Genomic DNA, 16,576 nt, shown 5'->3' on the forward strand with positions numbered 1-16,576 from the left:
AAGTAGCGGCGACCAAAAATCGTGAACCTTTTTCGCTGTGGCGAAATTGACATCACACAGGGCGCTCGCGTCGAAAAAATTTATTGTTTACATAGGAGAAGGCGCCTTGTATTGCAGGTATCGAATAGTTTTAAACAGAGGAGAATCCACAAGTTACGTTACCTCAAAGGTCAGGACAATGTTTTACATCAAACAAAAATATGTCACTGTGACGTCAGAAACCAAAGGCTTGTTTGTCCCTAATTATCTAAAGACCAAAGGATATAGCAGCAACGACATTACCCTGTACTTCGATAAGACGGGGTTGGTGCGTTTCTGTGCTCAGTGACATTACATGGCGTTAGTTTGGGTGTGATGTCATAACTTTAACCTCACCTTTGCGTTGACTTTAATTTGATGATTCCAACATTTCCAGTTACGAACTATATTGCGAAAAATACATTAGTGGTTGATTGTGGCGAATTAATCAAATCATTGATGACGAGAACTCGTAGGCAACGCTACTGCCAGGCAAAACGTGGTGCTATGGCAGAATAAATGTGTTGCATAATCAGCTAATATGGTCGGTTTTTCTCTACAGTCTTTGCCAGCCTCAAATTCATTTAACCTACTTCTATCATTTGGTACCATTCGCTCTCAATTATTATGTCTTTTTAGCACATACACTAAACCAGTTTTACAATGTTTTCCCTTCCTACGCACAAGGCTTGCTGTCAGCACTCGCGCACGACTAAAGCGCCTTCTATGACGTCACGCAACAATAATCTTGCTTTCGCACGATTTCGTTCGCAACGGTTTAAACGCAAATTTGATCAGCTTGTATCTCAGAAATCAGTCTCCGAATCAAGCTGATTTTTTCGCCAAAAATATTTAAAAATTTATGAGACCATCTCTTAGTTTATTTGTTAATATGTTTTATTTTTTCGATTCACATGAGCTGTAAACTGTAACCTGTAAGGATAGCTCATCTCAAACAAGTTTTAGCGGCACTAGCCAACAACGCGGGGTTCAACAACTGATCACAACATGAACATAAATTTTGCAAAGATTGTGTTTTAGGAAACACTGACATTAAAGCTTGAAACTGAAGCACAAATTTCCCTAGAGATTTACAGAGAATTTATGAACGAGGTAAAAAACAAAATTAAAGTAAAACATTATCAATTGTTCTGTGTCACAATGAAACATGAAATATTTCTATATTTTTGTCACAGAAATGGAACAAAGAGTTGCTCAATGGTGATCTTCTTGATGAAGCCCACGAATGTGCAAAAAGAAAAGCAGTCGCAAAGTTTGATAAATTAAATTCTGACAACAACACAAAATGGATCAACAAAGAACGCGAAATCCTCCAAACAAAAATTGAAGAAAATAAAAAAATATTCCATCAAGTTAGCGTACTAAATAAAACATTTCCCTTTAATAGTGCAGATGAGATAAAATGACTTTTGTGTTTTACATAAGCTGAGGATGGAGCAAAAGAAAGTATGTGATGCTCTGCATGAAGCAAAGCAACGTTATAGACAAAATATGGATATGGTTAGACACAAAATTTAACGTTTAATATCTTCAACACAAATAATGGAAAGTGTCTTACTAGTATGTGTAATGTTTGAAGGTGTGTGGCACCGGTTACAAAACACCGAAAACTCTGAGAGAACAACATAAAACCAGCAAAAAGTATGCAAGAGATGCTCTAACTGGAATGGAACTCAAGGACAAACAATTTAAAACAATGGTCAAGAAGGAATTTACTCGTATTGAAATGAGAAACAAGGAATTTGAGGTTGATTTTACATTGGCAATTTTTATAACTTCTTGGTACAAAAAACCAGGATTAATAATGATCGAACTACTAGCGCCCAAAGAAGAAATTTAAGTAGTGGGATGGTGCGAATTTTCTTTGTGAATTTTTGTTTATAATTCCCCGCCCTGATAGCAGTTTTCTTTTTTTTAAATGCAACCCATGCCCCCTACTGGACGCTCATGTATAGGCATATTATAGAAGTAGATGTTTCGCATAAGTTTGTCCTTATCTGACATTTTTGTGTTTAATTAAATTCAGGAACAAACAATTCGAGAGTTTCGGAACAAAAAGTTAGAAATATACGGCAAATATCAACAAAGAATGAATGAGGTAAATACGCCATGAAACCTATTTTGTAAGTAATTTGATGTTAACAAAACAAAAACAAAATATTACTAGGAAATGGGGAAGTGTATGACGAAAGCCTCATTACGTGAAGCTCATTCATATAACAAGTCACTTGCAATGAAAGAATTCGGAAAACTTTCTGCAGGAGATTTAATTCACGATTACAATTCTATACAAAATGAATTGCAGGAAGGCATAAAAAAATACTATGCAAGAGTTCAGAAAAAAAACCAACAGCGCAAGGCAAGTGTAACAAAATCATACATATTATATTTTCAGCAAATATGCGAAAACAATAGCTCTTGTTTTTATTTGATATTATAGTTCGTTGTTAGTAAAAGTTAGGAGTTTGAACTCTATAAATTATAAAAGTTTACATTAAATTTCATATATCAAAAAATTGCTCTCGGTAATTCTATTTCGGTTGTAAGTTTGTTGGTGTATTAAGTTCGAATAACCCGTACATGAAACCAGTCATGTCGAAGCAAATGCATTCTGTAGTGGTTTGTTATCAGTTGTTTTTTCAAAAACGTAGAAAAAGTTGAAAGACAAATACGAAGCTGAGCTGCAGAAACAAATTGGCATTTACATGAGATCAATAAAGGACGTAAGTTTTATTTTAAAAACCAGGATAAGCCTACACCGGATGCTAATGAGCGTTCATTAAGCCAAGTGGCACAATCTGCTGAAAAATAATTCCGTTTTTGACTTAATTTTAACTTCTGCATTTTATTTGGATGAGCGGCGAAGCTGGGTTTTGAGTTCTATTATTGGAAAACGGAACAGAAAGTTTTAAAGCACTGGCATATGCAAGACCACATTCATTTGGACAAGAAATAAGTTGAAACTTATATTAAAAAAATATAAAAATATACAGCTTTGCAACAAAAAGACGCAAATGTCAAAATATAGAGTCATTTTCATGACGGATGTCCCGTCATAAAGATGCAAATTGGAATGTTTTTAATCTGTTTTTTTGTTGTTTTATTTGTAGTTATGTGAGGGAAAATATGTGAAACCAGCGGCTTTAGAAGAAGAATATCTTAGACGTATGAAAATGGGAAAAGATCAATTATCCGCAGTGTTCACAACAGAATCTTCACTCATAAATGATAAGTTTGTTGCGAAGGTGCAAACTATGGTGTAAATGCAGCAATAAAGGGGGCTGATATTGGGGCAGCGATTGGAAGTAATTTTGGCGATCAGGGCCGGGTTATTGGGACTGTCGTTGGTGCAGGGTTAGGTGGTGTTGTCGGGTTTTCAACGGGGGTTGCAGTAGAAATCAATTCACCAAAGTTATCGTTTGACGAATGCGTCAATCGAAAAACTACCGGGGCCAAATAGAAAAATAATAAACAAACCGATATCTTTATGAGAAAAAAGAGAAAATTTTTTTCGCAGATAATAAAAAATATCTGTATAGATTACATAAAATAAAAATAAAATGTTTAATATTTGCCTTGCATGTTGCATTGTGTTAAAGTAATTAGGTGGATTTATGTATATGATGATGATGTATCTTGATCATTTTATTTAAAACAAAATTGTTGCATCTGGTCACCCAATGAATTCTGTGTACATTGTTGTTCGATCTGCTTCAAGTTTCTTTCATTACCCGCTAGTGATACATGTGTGTTTCGAATCAGTTGTATATTTTTTATTTGGTTTTCAGTTAATTTTGAGTTGAATACAAATAAGTGTTACGGAATTATTTCGGCAGCTTTGCAATTAAGCGGTTAGATGTTTTTGGGTGGCGATGTTATCCCCCAATTAACCCTTCGACCTAATTCGGTACTTTGCACAAAACTGCCTCCCTAATTCTGATACTGCCCAGAACCCTGCAATAACGGCTCAGCACAAAGCCAAAGTAACCCAGGCTGATTTAACTTATTGGACGTCGTGTTCAACTATAAAACGAATAAGAACAGTAGAAAATGCCACTGGCCAAGATCTCAATTATCCACAACACCGTAAAAGAGATGCTCACTACACGACGCCCAGAAGAAGACTCGCCCGTTTTAGGGAAATCGTTCGTTAAACTAAAAGCACCAACCAATCAGGATGCGCCTTCCCGACACGCGGCACATCCGGGGCATACAAACATAAGTGGAGCGTTAAATAATCGGAAAGGGAGGGGAGACGAAGGTAAATAGTAAAAATGGTTGCGATTGAAAAAATCGTTTCCAAAACCGTTTCGCCGAAACGAATTTTGTTTTGAAACTACAAAATTGTTTCCGAGTAATTTTTAATTTTTTTTCTCTTAACAATTTTTGTAACAAATTTGTTACCGAATATTCGTAACGATTTTCTGAACACTAGATAGTGACAAAGAGCATTTTTTCAAAATCGTTATGCTCATTTGTGTTAATCGTATTTCCTGTGTAGTACACAGGTTGTTAAACAAAGGTGTGATAACGTTGAAACTCAAGAGAAATGTTGTCATACCTGGGAAAGTTGCTGATACTGCCGTTTCAATTGGTAACTTGACGAATGTTTCATTGCAATTAACACGCTGGCTGTTTTCTGTTTTGTTTGGTTTTTGTCAGGTTTTGAGTAAAAGAAAGAGCTTTGAATTCAATGTTAGTGAAAATTTACGCTCAGACTAAAATTATCACAGGTTTTTGTTTTTCATATACGCTCCATTGAAAATCTGCGCTCATCTTTTATTGCAATTAACAGCAGTTTGACAGATTTTTTTAAATCAGTTCTACTTGCAAACAGATTGTATTGCTCTAGTAGATTAATCTGAAATGTGTAACATAATTCCACAGGGTATTTTACCATTTTTATCCTCCCAAGATTCTTCTTGCTCATGGGCTTCGTCACAAGCACTTGCGTCAAAATCAGAAAAACCTTAAAAACATGATAATAAATAAAAAGAATAACAAAGTGTCGAAATGAACCACAATATGCTTCCAGAACTGTATAAAAAAATTCGTGTTAGGATCACTAACCAGGAATTTACGCATAATTCTGAGAACAAGAAGACTGTCCCATACTGCAGAAAACATTTAAAAAAAGAAAACAGGTAGCATGTAATTTGAGCCAGTATCTTTGTGCTCACAATTTAAAATAATTATGGTGTAACGTGGTGTACATTGCTCAGCAATATCGCTATAGTTGGATTGAATATATGTCTTAATGTTGCAAATAAATGTAGGTGTACTACAAAAGTTTTATAAGGAAACTGGTGCTATATTTACTATTCCAAGTGTCCTCATCGCTACCAAAGCCGTCGGTGGTGGAAGAGACCGATATTTTCTGGGTGTCCCGCGATGGTAAGAAATGTGTCGTTTCTATTGCAAAAGTAATTGTCGTGGATATAACAGTCGGTAATTCACGAAACTAATAAACTTCTAAGTTATTCTTCAGTGCTACTTGTAAATATTAAAATAGCAATTTTCAAAAAAAAAGAATCATTTGACTATGTTAATACCCCCGACAGGTGTACTGTCGTCAGTTGTCACTTTTTTATCGTTTTTTGTCGCTTCGCCTGAGATATTAACAGATGGTTAGAAAGCGGTCAGGAAATGATATGATGGGAGAATTATTCTCACGTAATGCTGTTAGTCACGGATTGTCGGCATGAATTGTCATGTGATTTACATATTACAAAATGGCATGGGATCAGGCAGAGGATGATGTCAACCGCAAATATTCATTGGACGATAATGGTTTATCATAGGATAAAGATAGTCACAAACTTACAGTATGAAGTGCAATTCTCTCAAAAGTTTTGCTATGCAATTTGCGAACTAACTTTATGATTTACCTGTAAGTTTTGTTGCGCCCTTTCGCACAGTTTCGGTAATTGTCTGTTTAATTTTCTGTGATCAAAAATGCAAGAGCTGAAATGTTGTTCGTTTGTTCGCAATTACTTGTTTTCAACTTGCCTGTAAGTTTTTCCGGACTGCAGGTATTGGACGAACAAAATTCCGTGACCTAACAAAAAAAATTTGCGAATTTGTCGCAGGAATTTTTTTTTCTTTTTACAAAGTAATTTGTTGGACGCATACATATACCAACCGTTATTCTGTCGTGTGTGTTTTATGTAATTGGTTATACCCCTATAGTGTCGTTCATTTTTTTAAGGTATCTATGCAACTTCTTGGTGCGTTTAATGACTCATAAAGCCCCAGTCTCTATTGAGACCGTGGTTGATAGAGTCAAATTTTTCGATGTGGCGTTGTTCTGCCGTCTCTCTCGCTGGTCTAGTTCTTCTCTTAACCCTCTGTAGCACCATGACCCTCAAGTCTTCAACACTGTGGTCAGGCTCGTTGAAATGAGCTCCTACCGGTTTCTCGTAGTTGTTGTGTCTCGTAGGGCATTTCAACGAGCCTGACCACAGTGTTGAATGAATTATATCTAACTGATCTTTCAAAACTATATTTACCGCCAGTAAACGGGGAAACTCAATTTAAGCCACGTGGTCATTTAAATTGATATTTTAATAATTTCAGATTTAGATTAAACCTTTCTTGTCGCTTACCTTCTGGCTTTTTCGTTACATCTTTGGCATCTCGTATATTTGCGCTGTTCTCTAAGTGATTACAAACAATAATAAATTTTAATAAAAATTCAGTGGGGTAGCGGCAATGGGGAGGGCGGTTGCTTCGACCTCTAAATGTATTTCTGCTTAGTTCGATTTTCCCTTCAGCGAATACAATGGCATAGTTAGGTATTTCTACTCAAACAAACAAATTTTGCAAAAAACTTGCATATACATTCACGATTGTGACGTCAGTGTGAAAAAAGTTTCAAATAATATATTTGCCATCGGGTGGAAAACGTTATTGTTACGGAATTATTTCGGCAGCTTTGCAATTAAGCGGTTAGATGTTTTTGGGTGGCGATGTTATCCCCCAATTAACCCTTCTACCTAATTTGGTACTTTGCACAAAACTGCCTCCCTAATTCTGATACTGTCCAGAACCCTGCAACAACGGCTCACCACGAAGCCAAAGTAACCCAGGCTGATTTAACTTATTGGACGTCGTGTTCAACTATAAAACGAATAAAAACAGTACAAATGACACTGGCCAAGATCACAATTATCCACAACACCGTAACAGAGGTGCTCACTACACGACGCCCAGAAGGAGACTCCTCGTTTTAGGGAAATCGTTCGTTACATGCAATCGCCAACCAATCAGGATGCGCCTTTCCGACACGCGGCACATCCGGGGCATACAAAAATAAACGGAGCGTAAAATAATAGGAAAGGGGAGACGAATGTAATAAACTAGTGTGGTGAAAGTGAAGTGAGAGAAGCGATATACGTGCGTAAAACAATATAATAAATAAGTGGTTACAACGAAAGAAAACAGTGAAATTACAAGGTGCCAGCAAGAGAGGTGAAAACAATGAAATAGATACAATGACTAACCAAAGTGAAAGGTGACGTGAAGGAAAGAAAATTCGTAACACTCCCCCCAACCCAAGAATTGTCCTACTCCTGTTGGACATTGGTCTACACGTGTGTCTCCGACGAGAATCGAACTGGCCGGCGCCGGGTCCGTGTAGACCTTCTGCATCCGCCCGAATTATCCGGTGAACTCGATACCTCTCCATTGTCCACTCGGGTTGTATTTGGCCTAAATACATACACCAACGTAGGTTGTTGATCTTCAGTCTGCGGAGGTTCCGCCGTTTGCTCAGCGGGCATTGGGAATGTATCTGTGGTCGGTTTCAGCCGATTGAAATGGACAGTCTGTTGTTTACCAGTCCCATCTTCAATGACATAGTTCACAGGCCCGCGTACTTCGACCACTCGGTACGGACCTTTGTAGGGATACTGCAATTTCTTGCACCGACCTACGGGAACGACCGGGTTCGTTAACAGCACATAGTCTCCCATCGAGTATGGCTTTCCCCGTTGTCGCAAGTTGTAGCGGTCTTCCATACGATTGCGCTGTGTCATAAGACTTTCCCTGACAATTTCTTCGGCCAGCTCTAGGCCGTCGCGTAACTGGTCGATCTCCACTCCGTAAGATCGTCTTGAATCTTCTCGGAGGGATCCCAATAAATCTGCCGGAAGGCGCAACGGTCGGCCGGTCAGAAGGGTGTGCGGAGCTTCTCCCGTTGCTTCATGGGCGCTTGCGTTGTAAGCCGCGACTACTCCTGGCAACGCCTCGTCCCATCGTCGTTCGTCTTTCTGTATGTAATTTCTTATCATTGTTATTATGGTCTTATTATTACGTTCGACATCGCCATTTCCGGGCGCGTGATATGACGTAGTTCGGCTTTTCTTACAGCCCATCAGGCGCAGCAGCTCGGAAAACAGGTGACTTTCAAAATTTGTCCCTCTATCGGAATGGACCGTTTCCGGGACGCCTTGCACCGTAAACCAATTGCGGTAAAGCAAGCTAGCGGTCTCATTTGCGGTTTGGTGTCGCATCGGCCACGCTCTAACGTATTTCGTGAAAAGGTCGCAGGCTACCAGTATAAATTGGTAACCCGAACGGGTAAGTGGTAGTGGCCCAATAACATCTACTTCAATCCTTTGCATGGGTTTATCCTCATGCGAAGGTATAAGCGGCGCTTGAAAATGTTGTGTTGACTTTTTGTTGTATTGGCACGGCAATGCCCAAATGTCCCCCTCCATGTACATCATCATGTAAGCTGGACGTCGCTTCCCCGACAAGGCTTGTCGGCAAAACGATTTTTAAATCATCCTCCTAAGAGGAGTTTCCGCGGCAGCAAAGAATGTCCGCCTTCAGTAACAAGCCACTATAGCGGGACCAGTAGTGGCGATTCGCGGCGGATTCTCGCTTGATCGCTTTAAATTTCGGGCGTATACCTCTCTTGACCCATTCTCTTACGGCAGCTAGCTCCGGGTCGTTACTCTGCCGCTCCAGCAGCTCGTTCTGTTCATATCCGATGGTTGCTTTCAAGTCCACGGCGTTAACCTGTTCAATCCCTCGGCCTTCATCCACTATCTTGTATGGACATTCTGGATCATCCTCCAGGGAGTATAGACGGGAAAGTGCGTCCGCGTTACGGTGTTTGCTTCCCTCCCTGTGATGTATATCAAAATCATAAGCGGAGAGATGTTCGACCCAGCGCGCGCATTGCCCGTATAATTCTTTTGACTTCCACAGCCACCACAACGAGGAATGGTCAGTCCGTAACATAAATTTTTGACCAAGGAGATAGCAACGGCAAAGCTTGGTCGCAAATATTATGGCGAGCAGCTCTTTTCGCGTGGTGGAGTAGTTGCGCTCTGACCTATTTAGGGTACGGCTGCCATAAGCCACAACACACTCCTTACCGTCAACTTCCTGGGAAAGGACGCATCCCACGGCCGTATCGGATGCGTCCGTGTCAAGTATGAATGACTTATTGAAGTTAGGGTAACAAAGGATCGGAGCGGTCGTAAGGTACCGTTTCAATTGAGCGAAGGCCTCCTGGCATTGGTCGCCCCACTGGAACCGCTTTCCTTTTTCTGTCTGCCTGTGGAGGGGCCCTGCGATCTTCGCATAGTCACGAATAAATTTGCGATAGTAAGATGTTAGGCCTAAAAACTGCCGGATCTCTTTCACATTACGCGGTGTTGGCCATTCGGAAACCGACTGTACTTTGTTGGGGTCGCATCGTATTCCGTTCGACAACACGTGACCTAAAAAAGCCACCTCCTCTTTGAAATTCGAACACTTAGACGGCTTTAACGTCAGCCCCGCGGTTTGAATTCTCTCTAGGACGTCAGCTAGTCGATTTAAGTGTTGCTCGAAAGTATTGGAGTAAACAATAATGTCATCCAGATACGCTAAGGCACCCCGCCACTCGATCCCGCTTAATACCATGCGCATTAAGCGTTGAAAGGTCGCTGCCGAATTGCATAGACCCATAGGCATTACTTTAAATTCAAACAGGCCGACGTGACTGGTAAACGCAGTTTTCTCTTGCGAAGAGGCATCCATAGCGACCTGCCAATAGCCAGATTTCAGGTCTAGCGTAGAAAAATACGCCGCGTTCGACATTTGGTCAAGGCTGTCGTCTATCCGGGGGATCGGGTAACTGTTCTTTTTAGTTAGCTCGTTTAGCTTGCGATAATCGACACAAAAACGAGTCTCACCGGATTTCTTCCGAACCAACACGATCGGACTGCTCCACGGCGATTTAGACGGCCGAATCAGTCCTTGTTTGTCCATTTCTGCCAAAATCTCTTCCCCTTTCGCCTTGTTGTGGTGGGGCATGCGGCGGGGTGGCTGTCGCACTGGAGCGTTATTTCCTGTGTCGATCACGTGACGCACCACATCCGTGCGTCCAAGGTCAACGTCAGATGTTGAGAAGGCGTCCTGGTTGGCGCGAAGAAGGGCAAACAGCTCTCCTCTTTGTTCTTCAGTTAGGTGGTTTCCGATCTGAGCTTGCTCTATAATGCACTTAAACGGGTCACGGTTATCCGCTGTTTCGTGTGGTGACACCGAACAAATTTCAGCGCAGCCGCCAAAACAATCCGGGTGTTTACATTTCGCCGACGATCCATCGACTACCACACATGCGCCAGACATTGGACATTCGACATTGCCAAAGGCATAAACAGGCGATGCCTGGGCGATCATTGAGCCGCTTGGTATTTCTACCGCTTCGTCCCCCAAATTCGCGACATAGACCCCAACAGTGTTACTCTGCGCCATTGTTATACTCGTAGCCGTCAACAACCCATATTTTTCCACAAACCCGTCTATCTTCTCAGTTAGAAAAGGGGTTTCCCTGGTGTGCGGCTTTTGGCAAAAGTTTGCTGTTACACATACCTCGGTAAACGCGGGGATGGTGACATCGTCGACGACGTACACCTCGGAAGGTTGTGGCAACGGCACCGGAGAATGCGAGAGTGGCACGCTTGCATCCCCTGCTGTTAGCACGTTGGCTTCGTAGCAGATCTGGCATTTGTTTGACTGGAGGAAATCTAATCCTAGAATAAGGTCGTGTGTAAGATTGTCCACAATGTAAAAACTCGCGTGAGTCATCAATCCTCCCACTCGGAGGGGAAGCTCGACGCAGCCTTTTACCGCCAATTGGTGTCCGCCAGCCCCGACCAAGTTCTTCTTTGAGCACCTCTTTACCCGGTCGTGATGCTCGGCGCTTAAGGAATGCCACTTTAGGTTATTAATCAAGCAGACACTGGACCCGGTGTCCAACAACGCACACATCCTCGTCCGGTCGACCAGTAGGTTGACAAACCGCAACGGCGCGGCGGGTGTAGCGGGTTTTTGTACCGACTTTGGCGCCAAACATTTGGGTGCATCTCGAGTTATACGTTTTTGGTCGAAGTGACATTTTATCTCCGGTTCGCGACGAATCGATCTGGGAAACGCAGATGTACATGGTATGTTTTGACGTCTCGTGTCGACGTCCTTTGTGCGCATACCCGTATGCGGGCAGTCGCGCCTCATATGGCCCAGTCCACCGCAACCATAGCAAGTCCGTGCTCGCACGTTGTTGTATTGTGGTCGTTCGCGCTTTATGGCATCCACTTGAGCTTGTAGCGCCGCTAAGGTGTCCTCGAGTTGTGTGTTCTTTTCCTTGGACCGTTTCTCCATGTCTTCTAACTTTTTTAGCACTAATTCCATCTCTGATGCTTTTGTGTTCACTGCAGCGACTTGGACAAAGCTCGGTGTTTGCGTATTGACAACGACTTGAGCTGCGGCTCTGAATGATCGCTCATACTTGATGGTGATCGGGATCGTGTCCGCGAGGCGCCGGTCTTGCAAGCCTTGCAGTAAGGTAATACAGAACCTCATTTTTAAGGGCCGCGTCAGCGGAGTTGCTGTGGGCACCATCGCCCAGTGTCTGTAGGACGTAAACAAATTCACGTGCTGATTCGCCAGGTAATTGCACGCGCCTTATCAGCTCGGCGCGTTGACGCTCTGCGTGTTGACCAGTAGCCCTTTGGCGCAGAGGTCTTTGTCGGAAACCTCGAACAAGTTTTTTTCTTGTATTGTCCATTTCAAGTCGTTGTCAATGCTTGCCAGGAACAGGTGTCGTTTCATTTCTTCTGAGGCCTCGTCGCTCATACAATATGAGTCAAATACATTAAAATACTGTCCTAGGTCAGCTCCCGGCCGTAAAGGCGGAGGTTGCATTAAAACATTAAAAGCCATTGTTAAGAAAAACCAACCTTTAAAATATCATAAAACCAAAGTACACGTGGGGAGTCTTCCCAGTAAAACCAGCCGGGTGTGGTGACAGGGTCCTGGCGTGCTCGCCAAGTTGTTACGGAATTATTTCGGCAGCTTTGCAATTAAGCGGTTAGATGTTTTTGGGTGGCGATGTTATCCCCCAATTAACCCTTCTACCTAATTTGGTACTTTGCACAAAACTGCCTCCCTAATTCTGATACTGTCCAGAACCCTGCAACAACGGCTCACCACGAAGCCAAAGTAACCCAGGCTGATTTAACTTATTGGACGTCGTGTTCAACTATAAAACGAATAAAAACAGTACAAATGACACTGGCCAAGATCACAATTATCCACAACACCGTAACAGAGGTGCTCACTACACGACGCCCAGAAGGAGACTCCTCGTTTTAGGGAAATCGTTCGTTACATGCAATCGCCAACCAATCAGGATGCGCCTTTCCGACACGCGGCACATCCGGGGCATACAAAAATAAACGGAGCGTAAAATAATAGGAAAGGGGAGACGAATGTAATAAACTAGTGTGGTGAAAGTGAAGTGAGAGAAGCGATATACGTGCGTAAAACAATATAATAAATAAGTGGTTACAACGAAAGAAAACAGTGAAATTACAAGGTGCCAGCAAGAGAGGTGAAAACAATGAAATAGATACAATGACTAACCAAAGTGAAAGGTGACGTGAAGGAAAGAAAATTCGAAACATTATCAATACGATTTCAATGGTATCAGCAGTTAGAGCCGAACATTTGGACAACAATTTATTTGATAGGAAAGCAAACGTTTGGAGTGGTTTAGTGTAAGTTACATATTCATCAATCTCTTGCCAATTATCCAAGTTATTTTTGTTTGTCAGTCAATCACTTGTTTAGGCTTTTTGTTTAGGAGTGTGAGTAAAATATATTTATATACGAGTGGGTCAACAAATAAATTTTTAGTCCCAGTTTTTCCATACCTTGATAAGGTTTTCTAAAATCCACTTCGTTGGAATCTTCAGGTGTTTCGTATGTATGTTCATCTTTAAAAGATTTAAAAAATTAACTACAGGATTTTATACGTTTAACGTTTAATGGTCAAAACCAAGCGTTAAAAGGTAACGAACATAAACCACAGGGTAACCTTAGAGAATGAATGTTGTTTATATGACTGCTAAAGACAACGAAACGAGTTTCTGCAAAATGAAATTCAACATCGTACCTTGCGTTACTTCGTCATCGACAGTGACGTAGGCGTTTCTAGAAAACAAAATGAAAGAATTAATGTTTGGAGAAAATATGAGGAATAACAATTCATAAATGTTTGTTTATTTTTCTCCTCTTTCTGCTTAGATGAGTTTCGCAATGAGAGGGAAAGTTATCTACACTTACGTTTGATTTGTTGTCGGGTCAGCGTCGGACTCGATTGAATCTGAAATAGCGAAGAAAATATGAATATGGTCAAAATTGGTTTAGTTTTAGTGGACTAAATAAAAGCAATTAAAACTAAACCCCATTCTTGTACGTGGAGATTTGTCTGTGCTGGTGTGGCTTAAGAATACAAACGTGCGACTATCAAATCAATATCAGTACAAAATTTGTGGGAGCGCCAAGCGAAGTTAATAATTCTGTAGCTCGTACCAAGCCTTTACGTCAGTCAGTATCAACTTCGGCCAACACTTCAATTGGGGCTTAAATAAAACTTATGTGCTTGTTAGCTCACCCCACAAGTTCGTTTTCATCTAAATAAAGTCAAGCAAATTTACTGACAGCAAGGATTTTCGGAATCCACCAGCTTTGAATCCTCTGGCTTGTCGTGTGTATAATCCTTCCCTGAAGGTTCTTGAAAATAATTTAGGCAAAAACATTTGTTAAAAGCGTACAGGAAAACAAAGGATTGCAAGATTACCAGACTGAACAACCTCTATCAGTCAAAAGACATTTTGTTCTTGAAGATGTTAGTCTTGATGTGTGCTATTGATGCTAACCACTACGATTATTCTTGTTGTTGTTTTTAGAATACTGAGGGTGCCGCATAGGCGAAATATATATATTCAAAAAAAACATCTTGATTGGATGATTAAGTAGAAATCTAGGCGAGTCCTAGTTATCACTTTTTGTTCTTGAAATATTCGTTCACCAGCAGTTGGAAAATGGCCAACATTATTTTTCGGACTTTCCAACATCATTTTAGTAATAAGAAAAAAACGCATACCCATTGAAACCACTGGTTGTTCATCTAATGGAGGCCAACTTGCATCAGGTTTAATTGGCAAATCCGGTGTTGAGAGGCCTTCATGAACTTTGCAGACCGCCTTGCTTATGTTAATCAGGCTCTGCTGTTTTAACAAATTAAACAACGTCTGTTGTAAAATTTGTATCGATGGTCGTTGTTCTGGGATGTGTGATGAACATTGCAACACCATTTTCTTCAGCTCGTTCTTGATGGGACTTGCCTGTATGCATTTAATGTTAGGGTGCTCCATGCCGTAACTATCCATAAGTTTTCGGATGTCCAAGTCGTTTTCGAATGGCATCTGTCGGCTTGTCGTCGTAAACAGGACCATGCCAAAAGCGTAAATATCCTCGCTTACAGTTGATGGCAATTTGACGTTCGCCATCCTCTCTGGAGACGTGAATACGGTTTGTGTACGCACGTTATTACCGTCGGCGTAGACGTAACCGATTTTGCAACGTAACTCAAGTGAAACAAAAATATTTGCAGGTGTTAAGTCACTCTTTGTTAGTTGCCTGTAACCACTTGTGTTGTGGAGGTATGATAGACCGTCGCAGACATCGCTGGTCATTCTTAGCAGGAGTGGATCATCTATTTCCACTGCATGGTTTAAAAGCAGATTTTCGAGGGTTCCGAATGGCATGTATTCAGTGATAACCCCAAAACCCCATTTCCATTGCGTGTAACCGTAAACTCTTACAATACGGTCGTAGTTAGCCTGATGCAAAACATCGAACAAACGAAGGACTCTAAAAATATAGTTGACAAATGAAATACTGATATTTTTGGTCCGGTACGTAATTGATTTTAGGTTTTAGGCCTACCTGTTTTTACGGCTTTGGCTTTCATCTTTTTCTTCAATGGAAATACTATTAACTGCAACATACTGATACAACTCGTGATGGCACAAATTTACAACACCTTCTGATCCAGGATATAAACTTCCTGACTCCGAAATCACTCTTCGGACACTTTTTACATTAAAACATTTCATCTCGATGCTTGTAATGTTGTTACCGCCTAATTGCTTTACGTAATGGGGTTTAACTGAAGGCCACCTGAGTTGCGCCCACAATTCAAATATGTCCAACCGGACAAACACAAAAAAGTCAAACAACACGAAGACCGAGACACGAAATCTTTTGCGCTATTAAGTAATAGTGTTATTGCGATACAAGGTGGATGTAAGCCATTAGTCCGCAAGTCGTATCAAGATTTAAAACGCTCCCTGTGAGGTTTGAACTCCCGACCCCAATCCAAATCTACGCCTGGCAAGTTGCACTTGCGCACCAGTGTCGTTTGGCAACACCTCTAACAGCAGGTGGAGCAGTTAGCCCTATGTGCCTCGGAATGTAAGTTCAAACCTCTCCTGGACTCACAGCAACAATTCAGATAGACCTATTAGAAATTGCCCACAACACAGCGGTCAGCTTGGCACCTGTGACGTAACAACTATTGACCTTTTATTACTTTACCAGGCATTGTAGTCTCGTAGCAAATTTAGCCATGTTTTCATGTTTACATGTGATATGCATGTATTCTCATAGCATTCTCCTATGATACCATGATCCCATAGTGTCATATATATTAGAGAAGGCGATTTGGCTAATGAATGGAGAAGGGAGAATCCAGTGATGCAACGGAACGAAAGGGAGTAACGAATATCTCTCTTCAATTATGTGTTTTTTGTTCTTCTATTGCTTGTAGGTCTATGCGGTTATTTAGGGGACAAGTTAACCGACAATTCCTGCCAACCAAATTGCTAACCCCAGTTATTATCCAATCCACACACAAACACCTTGTTTTCGAGGTCGAAGAGTCATCTGGCACGCGTTTAAAACAGAACGACGACAGCGCTCCTAGCGGGAATACAAATAAAAAAGTGATGGCACCAGCGGCGATAGAGACTAACTTGTCCCTTTTTGCTGAGTGTCAAACTTACTGCGTTTGTTTGGAACTTGAAAACTTCACAGTTCAAATGTCTATTTGATTCCCTAATTTTCACCTTAATGTTGAACGCCATAGCATCATTTTTATGGTGGATAATAAAGACCAAACTGCACGATATCA

General features: G+C 41.2%; 2 protein-coding genes and 1 pseudogene across 2 annotated transcripts; all 3 read right to left on the minus strand.

The window, feature by feature from the left end:
- Positions 1 to 6,272: 6,272 nt before the first annotated feature.
- LOC145895945 (uncharacterized) lies at positions 6,273 to 8,414 on the minus strand. The gene is made up of 4 exons (XM_082984714.1): positions 8,020 to 8,414; positions 7,712 to 7,854; positions 6,645 to 6,695; positions 6,273 to 6,493 (listed from the first exon to the last, which is right to left on the minus strand). The coding sequence occupies exons 1-4, from the start codon at positions 8,412 to 8,414 to the stop codon at positions 6,273 to 6,275; spliced, it is 810 nt and encodes a 269-aa protein (XP_082840840.1).
- Positions 8,415 to 8,832: 418 nt separating this feature from the next.
- On the minus strand, positions 8,833 to 12,258 carry LOC145895946 (uncharacterized; annotated as a pseudogene).
- Positions 12,259 to 14,032: 1,774 nt separating this feature from the next.
- LOC145895947 (receptor-interacting serine/threonine-protein kinase 2-like) lies at positions 14,033 to 15,500 on the minus strand. Its single transcript, XM_082984715.1, has 3 exons — positions 15,331 to 15,500; positions 14,486 to 15,255; positions 14,033 to 14,112 (listed from the first exon to the last, which is right to left on the minus strand). Exons 1-3 carry the CDS (start codon positions 15,498 to 15,500, stop codon positions 14,033 to 14,035), a joined length of 1,020 nt encoding a protein of 339 aa, XP_082840841.1.
- Positions 15,501 to 16,576: the final 1,076 nt, after the last annotated feature.

The sequence above is a fragment of the Ascidia mentula genome, chromosome 3 (assembly GCF_947561715.1).
Source record: "Ascidia mentula chromosome 3, kaAscMent1.1, whole genome shotgun sequence".
Classification (NCBI taxonomy): domain Eukaryota; kingdom Metazoa; phylum Chordata; class Ascidiacea; order Phlebobranchia; family Ascidiidae; genus Ascidia; species Ascidia mentula.